The following is an 11,443-nucleotide window of genomic DNA, read 5'->3' as shown; positions in this document are numbered from 1 at the left end:
TTGGGTCTGTAGTGAGGTTATCTAGATGGTCAGGTCTGTAGTGAGGTTATCTAGATGGTTAGGTCTGTAGTGAGGTCTGTAGTGAGGTTATCTAGATGGTTAGGTCTGTAGTGAGGTTATCTAGATGGTTAGGTCTGTAGTGAGGTTATATAGATGGTTAGGTCTGTAGTGAGGTTATCTAGATGGTTAGGTCTGTAGTGAGGTTATATAGATGGTTAGGTCTGTAGTGAGGTTATCTAGATGGTTAGGTCTGTAGTGAGGTTATCTAGATGGTCAGGTCTGTAGTGAGGTTATCTAGATGGTTAGGTCTGTAGTGAGGTCTGTAGTGAGGTTATCTAGACTGTTAGGTCTGTAGTGAGGTTATCTAGATGGTTAGGTCTGTAGTGAGGTTATATAGATGGTTAGGTCTGTAGTGAGGTTATCTAGATGGTTAGGTCTGTAGTGAGGTTATCTAGATGGTTAGGTCTGTAGTGAGGTCTGTAGTGAGGTTATCTAGACTGTTAGGTCTGTAGTGAGGTTATCTAGATGGTTAGGTCTGTAGTGAGGTTATCTAGATGGTTAGGTCTGTAGTGAGGTTATCTAGATGGTTAGGTCTGTAGTGGGGTTATCTAGATGGTTAGGTTTGTAGTGACTCCTGACATTCCTTGGTGGTGTTGTGTTATAGGGAGCCGTTCAGGGACCTGAGGAGTTCGCTGAGGGCTTTGTGATCGGAGTACGCAGTCTACTGGGTCACACTGTCGGTAAGTGTGTGTGTGTGTGTGTGTGTGTGTGCACATGTGCCTGTGTGTGTACTCTTGTGTGTTTACCACAGGAGGTTGGTGGCACTTTAATTTGGGGAGGACGGGGCTCGTGGTAATGACTGGAGCGGAATCAGTGGAATGTTATCAAATCCATGGTTTCCATGGTTTCCATGGTTTCCATGGTTTCCATGTGTTTGATGCCGTTCTGGACGTCATTATGAGCCGTCCTCCCCTCAGCAGCCTGAGTATATCGGAATGTCTTCTCTCTCTCCTCCCCACCAGGTGGCGCTGCGGGCATGGTGTCCCGTATTACGGGGTCAGTGGGTAAAGGACTGGCTGCCATCACCATGGATAAAGAGTACCAGCAAAAAAGACGGGAGGAGATGAACAGACCACCCAGAGACTTTGGAGAGAGTCTGGCCAAGGGAGGCATGGGATTCTTTAAGGTACCACTGTAGTGCTCTGATCATTAATAACAGACAGTCTTAAAGGGACCACTGTAGTGCTCTGATCATTAATAACAGACAGTCTTTACGGTAGTTCTCTGATCATTAATAACAGACAGTCTTTAAGGGACCACTGTAGTTCTCTGATCATTAATAACAGACAGTCTTTAAGGGACCACTGTGGTGCTCTGATCATTAATAACAGACAGTCTTTAAGGGACCACTGTAGTTCTCTGATCATTAATAACATACAGTCTTTAAGGTAGTTCTCTGATCATTAATAACAGACAGTCTTTAAGGTAGTACTCTGATCATTAATACCAGACAGTCTTTAAGGGACCACTGTAGTTCTCTGATCATTAATAACAGACAGTCTTTAAGGTAGTACTCTGATCATTAATAACAGACTGTCTTTAAGGTAGTTCTCTGATCATTAATAACAGACAGTATTTAAGGTAGTACTCTGATCATTAATAACAGACAGTCTTTAAGGTAGTTCTCTGATCATTAATAACAGACAGTCTTTAAGGTAGTACTCTGATCATTAATAACAGACAGTCTTTAAGGTAGTTCTCTGATCATTAATAACAGACAGTATTTAAGGTAGTTCTCTGATCATTAATAACAGACAGTCTTTAAGGGACCACTAGTTCTCTGATCATTAATAACAGACAGTCTTTAAGGTAGTACTCTGATCATTAATAACAGACACTTTATCCAGAGACCCGTAGTGAACCACTCAATTCCGATAATAGTAATTCACATAGAAAATATACGAGGGGAATTGGGATTTCAGTTTGCTTCCTAAAACGGACTGAATTAACTTGGACTTGGACCACAACCCTGCGGGGAACACATGTCCGTTTGTACGTCGCCCATGTGGGGGAGTTAAACACACCCTAAACTGTGGGGTTGAAAGCACATGTTCCAATATTGTCCTTGGTGATGAGTCAGGGGAGTTTAAGGCCCTGTGTTGAATATATAAACCGATGATTCAACAACACATTACATGAAATAGCATCCCAAATGCCCCCCCTATTCCCTATGTAGTGCACTACTTTTTTTACCAAGGCCCTATAGGGCTATATAGGAACTAGGGTGCCATTTTGGGAAGCATCCGTGTGGTTGCCTACAGCACGACCTTGACATTATAGTACTAAAAGGTAATTATACTGCATGATGTGCATTTTAATGTAAAATCCTTTTTGCAGGAGTGGGCTTTAAATCAATAGATTTAATGTTACAGACAGAATATAGGGGGAAACTGCTCATGTAAAGCCACCTCTATTGATACAGGAGCTAAAGTAGGGTCGTCTACCTCTATTGATACAGGACCTACAGTAGGGTTGTCTACCTCTATTGATACAGGACCTAAAGTAGGGTCGTCTACCTCTATTGATAGAGGACCTAACGTAGGGTCGTCTACAGTAGGGTCGTCTACCTCTATTGATACAGGACCTAAAGTAAGGTTGTCTACCTCTATTGATACAGGACCTAAAGTAGGGTCGTCTACCTCCTATTGATACAGGACCTAAAGTAGGGTCGTCTACCTCTATTGATACAGGACCTAAAGTAGGGTCGTCTACCTCTATTGATTCAGGACCTAAAGTAGGGTTGTCTCCCTCTATTGATACAGGACCTAAAGTAGGGTCGTCTACCTCCTATTGATTCAGGACCTAAAGTAGGGTTGTCTACCTCTATTGATACAGGACCTAAAGCAGGGTCGTCTACCTCTATTGTATTCAGGACCTAAAGTAGGGTCGTCTACAGTAGGGTCGTCTACCTCCGATTGATTCAGGACCTAAAGTAGGGTCGTCTACCTCTATTGATACAGGACCTAAAGTAGGGTCGTCTACCTCTATTGATACAGGACCTAAAGTAGGGTCGTCTACCTCTATTGTATTCAGGACCTAAAGTAGAGTCGTCTACAGTAGGGTCGTCTACCTCCTATTGATTCAGGACCTAAAGTAGGGTCGTCTACCTCTATTGATACAGGACCTAAAGTAGGGTCGTCTACCTCTATTGATACAGGACCTAAAGTAGGGTCGTCTACCTCTATTGTATTCAGGACCTAAAGTAGGGTCGTTGCTTGTCTTCTGTCCCGGTGGCCTCCTTTAGCAGTCATGATAAGGCCAAGCTTTTCAAAACACAACAACAAATTAACCCTCTTCATTCAGGACAATTTAATGTTAAATGTAATTTCCTCCCGGACAGAGTGGTTTTCAAGAGGTTGTTCTTTCCTGTTAGTCTTGAATAGACCTTTGTGTCGGATACAATGGAGCCCTGACGGTCCTCTCTCCTCTCTGTCTCTCTCTCCTCTGTCTCTCTCTGTCTCTCTCTGTCTCTCTCTGTCTCTCTCTCTGTCTCTCTCTCTCTCCTCTCTCTCTCTCTCTGTCTCTCTCTCTCTCTGTCTCTCTCTCTGTGTCTCTCTCTCTCTCTCTGTCTCTCTCTCTCTCTCTCTCTCTCTCTCTCTCTCTCTCTCTCTCTCTCTCTCTCTCTCTCTGTCTCTCTCTGTAGGGGGTCGTTGGTGGGGTAACAGGCATCGTCACCAAACCTGTGGAAGGTATGTTTATTCACAACGCTCTGACCTGTTGCTGAACTCTTCTTCTCCTCCCGTCACTCATAAATGTTCCAATACATATTTCCTTTCCAATTTTGTGTGGAAACAGAAGTTTCTCTCAACCCTTCAAAACATTTGGAGGATATATAGAATGTACACTGAGTGGACAAAACATTAGGAACACCTGCTCTTTCCGTGACACAGACTGACCAGGTGAATCCAGGTGAAAGATGTGCTCCCTTATTGATGTCACCTGTTTGTTAAATCCACTTCAATCAGTGTAGATGAAGGGGAGGAGTCAGATTAAAGATGAAGGGGAGGAGTCAGATTAAAGATGAAGGGGAGGAGTCAGATTAAAGATGAAGGGGAGGAGTCAGATTAAATGTGGATGATCTTGTTCCTGTCGTGTTTGTAAACACCCTGGTAGGTTGATTATTAACCTGAACCAGATTACAGGCACTGGTGACAGTGAGTAGCTTCCTGTTGAGTGGACAGCTTGATGAAAACCAGTCAATATTCAGGTCCCCAAGAAAGTAGACCTATCTGTTTACATCACATACACTATCAAGCATTTCACACCCATTATTTAGATACTGACGGTTAGCCTATAGCAGCCACAACACTTCAATAACACTTGACATAAGATCTTCTCTAAGCATTACGGGGAGGGGGGTGCAACTCGATATTAGGAAGGTGTTCTTAATGTTTTGTATGCTCAACGTATGTGGAACATAACCTTACTATATTTCCAGTGTAGTTGGTTTTGTGGGTTAACCTTTTCTAAACCTGAGGTCTAACTCTTGTTTGATTCTCTGTCTCTCTATCGCCCCCCTCAGGGGCCAAGAAGGAGGGAGCGGCGGGGTTCTTCAAGGGCATAGGGAAAGGTCTGGTGGGGGTGGTGGCCAGGCCGACAGGGGGCATCGTAGACATGGCCTCCAGCACCTTCCAAGGCATACAGAGGTTAGTAGAGAGACACAGGACACTACAGAGGTTAGTAGAGACATACAGGACACTACAGGGGTTAGTAGAGACACAGGACACTACAGGGCCAAGAAGGGGGGGAGGGGGGGGGGTGGCGGGGTTCTTCAAGGGCATAGGGAAGGGTCTGGTGGGGGTGGTGGCCAGGCCGACAGGGGGCATCGTAGACATGGCCTCCAGCACCTTCCAAGGCATACAGAGGTTAGTAGAGGCGGGACACTACAGAGGTTAGTAGAGACGGGACACTACAGGGGTTAGTAGAGACGGGACACTACACTACAGGGGTTAGTAGAGACGGGACACTATAGAGGTTAGTAGAGACGGGACACTACAGTGGTTAGTAGAGCCACAGGACACTACAGAGGTTAGTAGAGACGGGACACTACAGAGGTTAGTAGAGACACAGGACACTACAGGGGTTAGAAGAGGAGGGACACTACAGAGGTTAGTAGAGACACAGGACACTACAGAGGTTAGTAGAGACACAGGACACTACAGAGGTTAGTAGAGACGGGACACTACACTACAGGGGTTAGTAGAGACGGGACACTACAGAGATTAGTAGAGACGGGACACTACAGAGGTTAGTAGAGACACAGGACACTGCAGAGGTTAGTAGAGACACATGACACTACAGAGGTTAGTAGAGACACAGGACACTACAGGGGTTAGAAGAGGAGGGACACTACAGAGGTTAGTAGAGACACAGGACACTACAGGGGTTAGAAGAGGAGGGACACTACAGAGATTAGTAGAGACACAGGACACTACAGAGGTTAGTAGAGACACAGGACACTACAGGGGTTAGTAGAGACGGGACACTACAGAGGTTAGTAGAGACGGGACACTACAGGGGTTAGTAGAGACGGGACACTACACTACAGGGGTTAGTAGAGACGGGACACTACAGAGATTAGTAGAGACACAGGACACTACAGAGGTTAGTAGAGACATACAGGACACTACAGGGGTTAGTAGAGACACAGGACACTAGAGGTTAGTAGAGACACAGGACACTACAGGGGTTAGGAGAGATGGGACACTACAGAGGTTAGTAGAGACACAGGACACTACAGGGGTTAGGAGAGACGGGACACTACAGGGGTTAGTAGAGACACAGGACACTACAGAGGTTAGTAGAGACAGGACACTACAGAGGTTAGTAGAGACAGGACACTACAGAGGTTAGTAGAGGAGGGACACTACAGGGGTTAGTAGAGAGTAGAGACATAGGACACTACAGAGGTTAGTAGAGACAGGACACTACAGAGGTTAGTAGAGACACAGGACACTACAGAGGTTAGTAGAGACACAGGACACTACAGAGGTTAGTAGAGAGACACAGGACACTACAGGGGTTAGTAGAGACACAGGACACTAGAGGTTAGTAGAGACACAGGACACTACAGGGGTTAGGAGAGATGGGACACTACAGAGGTTAGTAGAGACACAGGACACTACAGGGGTTAGGAGAGACGGGACACTACAGGGGTTAGCAGAGACAGGACACTACAGAGGTTAGTAGAGACAGGACACTACAGAGGTTAGTAGAGACGGGACACTACAGAGGTTAGTAGAGGAGGGACACTACAGGGGTTAGTAGAGACACAGGACACTACAGAGGTTAGTAGAGACACAGGACACTACAGAGGTTAGTAGAGACACAGGACACTACAGAGGTTAGTAGAGACACAGGACACTACAGAGGTTAGTAGAGACACAGGACACTACAGGGGTTAGTAGAGACACAGGACACTACATAGGTTAGTAGAGACACAGGACACTACAGAGGTTAGTAGAGACACAGGACACTACAGAGGTTAGTAGAGACACAGGACACTACAGAGGTTAGTAGAGAGACACAGGACACTACAGGGGTTAGTAGAGACACAGGACACTAGAGGTTAGTAGAGACACAGGACACTACAGGGGTTAGGAGAGATGGGACACTACAGAGGTTAGTAGAGACACAGGACACTACAGGGGTTAGGAGAGACGGGACACTACAGGGGTTAGGAGAGACAGGACACTACAGAGGTTAGTAGAGACAGGACACTACAGAGGTTAGTAGAGACGGGACACTACAGAGGTTAGTAGAGGAGGGACACTACAGGGGTTAGTAGAGACACAGGACACTACAGAGGTTAGTAGAGACACAGGACACTACAGAGGTTAGTAGAGACACAGGACACTACAGAGGTTAGTAGAGACAGGACACTACAGGGGTAGTAGAGACACAGGACACTACAGGGGTTAGTAGAGACACAGGACACAACATAGGTTAGTAGAGACACAGGACACTACAGAGGTTAGTAGAGACACAGGACACTACAGAGGTTAGTAGAGACACAGGACACTACAGAGGTTAGTAGAGACGGGACACTACAGAGGTTAGTAGAGACACAGGACACTACAGGGGTTAGTAGAGACGGGACACTACAGAGGTTAGTAGAGACGAGACACTACAGGGGTTAGTAGAGACGGGACACTACAGGGGTTTAGTAGAGACACAGGACACTACAGGGGTTAGTAGAGACACAGGACACTACAGGGGTTAGTAGAGACACAGGACACTACAGGGGTTAGTAGAGACACAGGACACTACAGGGGTTAGTAGAGACACAGGACACTACAGGGGTTAGTAGAGACACAGGACACTACAGGGGTTAGTAGAGACACAGGACACTACAGAGGTTAGTAGAGACACAGGACACTACAGGGGTTAGTAGAGACACAGGACACTACAGGGGTTAGTAGAGACACAGGACACTACAGGGGTTAGTAGAGACACAGGACACTACAGGGGTTAGTAGAGACACAGGACACTACAGAGGTTAGTAGAGACACAGGACACTACAGGGGTTAGTAGAGACACAGGACACTACAGGGGTTAGTAGAGACACAGGACACTACAGGGGTTAGTAGAGACACAGGACACTACAGAGGTTAGTAGAGACACAGGACACTACAGGGGTTAGTAGAGACACAGGACACTACAGGGGTTAGTAGAGACACAGGACACTACAGGGGTTAGTAGAGACACAGGACACTACAGGGGTTAGTAGAGACGGGACACTACAGGGGTTAGTAGAGACAGGACACTACAGGGGTTAGTAGAGACAGGACACTACAGGGGTTAGTAGAGACACAGGACACTACAGGGGTTAGTAGAGACAGGACACTACAGGGGTTAGTAGAGACAGGACACTACAGGGGTTAGTAGAGGCGGGACACTACAGGGGTTAGTAGAGACACAGGACACTACAGGGGTTATTGTGATTTTATGTGGTTTGTTTAATGTGGTATTGTGTAACATTATTTATGTCTCTGTCTGCCGGTCATAACCATGTTTGTTGCTTTATGTTCTGTACCTTATAATTCTGACTAATTTTGTTAACTGTTCTGTTTTCATTTTGTTTTCTCATAAGTTAATGCCTTGGAGATGTTGTTTTTGTCTTTCTGTTGAGTGAGTATTTGGTGAGATGTGGGAAAGCTTTGGTAATGACTGGTCGGCCATAGTGAACACTTGATGTTCACGTGACCCACACCGGGATCATAGGGGAGGGGTTTGGGACTATAGAGGAGGGGTTTGGGACTATGTGGGATGGGTTTGGGATAATAGGGGAGGGGTTTGGGATAATAGGGGAGGGGTTTGGGATCATAGGGGAGGGATTTGGAACTATAGGGAGGGGGGGATCATAGGGGAGGGATTTGGGACTATAGGGGAGGGGTTTGGGACTATAGAGGAGGGGTTTGGGACTATAGGGGAGGGGGGAGGGACTATGTGGGAGGGGTTTGGGACTATAGGGGGGGGATTTGGGACTATGTGGGAGGGGTTTGGGATAATAGGGGAGGGGTTTGGGATAATAGGGGAAGGGTTTTGTATCATAGGGGAGGGATTTGGGACTATGGGGGGGGGATCATAGGGTAGGGATTTGGGACTATAGGGGAGGGGTTTGGGACTATGTGGGAGGGGTTTGGGATAATAGGGGAGGGGTTTGGGATAGTAGGGGAAGGGTTAGGGATCATAGGGGAGGGATTTGGGACTATGGGGGGGGGGATCATAGGGGAGGGATTTGGGACTATAGGGGAGGGGTTTGGGACTATAGGGGAGGGGTTTGGCTGGCATGGAGGGTTAGTTGTCTTTCTCTTAGATCAGATTGTCTGTCAGAGAGGTAAGTGACTGCATGATGTTAAAGTAGTTATTATGCTGTTATATAACATGTTACAGATCAAACCAAGGGAAATGATTGGTTAACGCTCAACATTTAACCCCTCCCCTCCATCATTGTTAACACTGCTTCTGCCCTGACTCCTCCCCCTGCTCCATTCTGCTGCATCGTGAGGTTCCAACAGACTAAGCCCATGAGGACTGAACAGACTGGGAGAGAGCACATTGGTCATCACATTGGTCAGATCGCTTATGGAAGCCCCTCCTCCACCTGTTCTCTCCTCTGGGATTGGCCGACTGCACTAAACCCATGAGGACTGAACAGACTGGGAGAGAGCGAGACTATATTGTTACCGTAAATCTCTTAAAGATTAGAGCTGCTGTTCTCAGCAGGTCGTTCTGTATCTCAGTAACTTAAACGTCACGTTGGTTTCCGACTGCAGTTAGACAAACAGACAAAATAGACTCCTCCTTTGTCAGATCGCTAATAGAAGCCCCTCCTCCACCTGTTCTCTCCTCTGGGATTGGCTGACTGCACGAGCGCACGACCACTGCCATGCAGAGATTGGCAGTTTGGCAACGTTTTTTTGTTGCAAAAAATAAATATATATAAATATAAAATCCACCACATGTCAGGAACCCAAGTTATATCGCCCCCGGGGGCTCCAGGTCTGTGATAGACTGATGTAATGCATCGTAGAGTGGAATGGCGTTCTGTACCGCCCCCGGGGGCTCCAGGCCTGTGATAGACTGATGTAATGCATCGTAGAGTGGAATGGCGTTTTGTATCGCCCCCGGGGGCTCCAGGTCTGTGATAGACTGATGTAATGCATCGTAGAGTGGAATGGCGTTTTGTATCGCCCCCGGGGGCTCCAGGCCTGTGATAGACTGATGTAATGCATCGTAGAGTGGAATGGCGTTTTGTATCGCCCCCGGGGGCTCCAGGTCTGTGATAGACTGATGTAATGCATCGTAGAGTGGAATGGCGTTTTGTATCGCCCCCGGGGGCTCCAGGTCTGTGATAGACTGATGTAATGCATCGTAGAGTGGAATGGCGTTCTGTACCGCCCCCGGGGGCTCCAGGTCTGTGATAGACTGATGTAATGCATCGTAGAGTGGAATGGCGTTCTGTACCGCCCCCGGGGGCTCCAGGTCTGTGATAGACTGATGTAATGCATCGTAGACTGGAATGGCGTTTTGGGGGGGGGGGGGGGGATGTGCTGGAGTGTAGCTGGGTTAGTTTACGTTGGGGGCTGAAATGACTGGACGACACAGCCAACTAGACCATTCAGTCTCTACTGTCACTTTACCCCCCCCCCCCCCCCTCCCTCTAGCTGTCTCATAACCTCCCTTCCTCCCCCTCTCACCTCTCAGGTACCTAATGTTGAGCCAAAACATTCCTAATTCCCCAGTGGTTCTGAGATGCCGAAACACAGCCCCCCCCCCCCACCCCCACCCCACCATCACATAGTATTAATGTCCATGCACCACCTCATTCATTATCCTTCACAAAGCATATGAATCACCTATCAATTCCTGATAACCTGATGAAATTATTGTTCCATGCTTTCACACTAGAGATAACGAAAGGTGAGATACTGGAACACACACACACACACACACACACACGCACGTGCGCGCGCGTACGTGCACGCACCGTTTGCCTCCCCCTTTTGGGCTGAACGGGTTTTCTAAGTTAGTGATTTCTTTCAGAAGCAGGATTCTGTTAGTGCTTTGTTGTAATGTTGTCCTACTCTGCTACTGTGTCTGGCTCATTGGGAAGACATTACAGAGCAGTTTTGTTATGAGTTTGGGTCCGAAAGCAAACTACTTCTTGTTCTTGCTCTTGATTCATGAAACCCTTCTGGGATGGTGGGGGTTGTGATTGGCTCTGTGAGATATGACGGTGCGTTCTGATTGGCTCTGTGAGATATGACGGTGCTCTGTGAGATATGACGGTGCGTTCTGATTGGCTCTCTGAGATATGACAGTGCATTTTGATCAGGCTGTGAGATCTCTGACGGTGCGTTGCGATCTGACGGCGCGTTGTGTTTGGCAGGGTGGCAGAGTCGACAGAGGAAGTGACCAAGCTGAGGCCGGTCAGACTGATCCGAGAGGACGGAATCATCCGACCTTACGACCAGGAGGACGCCAAGGGATACGACCTTTTCCAGGTTAGAAACCCACCTTAGAAGGACACTAAAACACCCATGGCTGCTGGAGGTAGACTTGTTCAGGTTAGCAACCCACCTTAGAAGGACACTAAAACACCCATGGCTGCTGGAGGTAGACTTGTCCAGGTTAGCAACCCACCTTAGAAGGACACTAAAACACCCATGGCTGCTGGAGGTAGACTTGTCCAGGTTAGCAACCCACCTTAGAAGGTCACTAAAACACCCATGGCTGCTGGAGGTAGACTTGTCCAGGTTAGCAACCCACCTTAGAAGGACACTAAAACACCCATGGCTGCTGGAGGTAGACTTGTCCAGGTTAGCAACCCACCTTAGAAGGACACTAAAACACCCATGGCTGGAGGTAGACTTGTCCA

At 47.3% G+C, this 11,443-nt stretch overlaps 1 protein-coding gene across 2 annotated transcripts in view; it reads left to right on the top strand.

The window, feature by feature from the left end:
• The window catches only part of LOC110526851 (vacuolar protein sorting-associated protein 13C), a 253,457-nt gene that overhangs the window by 232,211 nt on the left and 9,803 nt on the right, over positions 1 to 11,443 (top strand). For both annotated transcript variants that reach the window (XM_036963884.1, XM_036963883.1), the window contains 5 exons: positions 665 to 740; positions 1,023 to 1,186; positions 3,704 to 3,749; positions 4,583 to 4,706; positions 10,955 to 11,069. In XM_036963884.1, the coding sequence (XP_036819779.1) occupies positions 665 to 740; positions 1,023 to 1,186; positions 3,704 to 3,749; positions 4,583 to 4,706; positions 10,955 to 11,069 (525 nt within the window). The remainder of the gene's footprint in view (positions 1 to 664; positions 741 to 1,022; positions 1,187 to 3,703; positions 3,750 to 4,582; positions 4,707 to 10,954; positions 11,070 to 11,443) is intronic.

Source organism: Oncorhynchus mykiss, chromosome 26, assembly GCF_013265735.2.
Source record: "Oncorhynchus mykiss isolate Arlee chromosome 26, USDA_OmykA_1.1, whole genome shotgun sequence".
Taxonomy (NCBI): domain Eukaryota; kingdom Metazoa; phylum Chordata; class Actinopteri; order Salmoniformes; family Salmonidae; genus Oncorhynchus; species Oncorhynchus mykiss.
The sequence above is the reverse complement of the archived record's forward strand: the minus strand, read 5'-3'. Positions and strand labels throughout refer to the sequence as shown.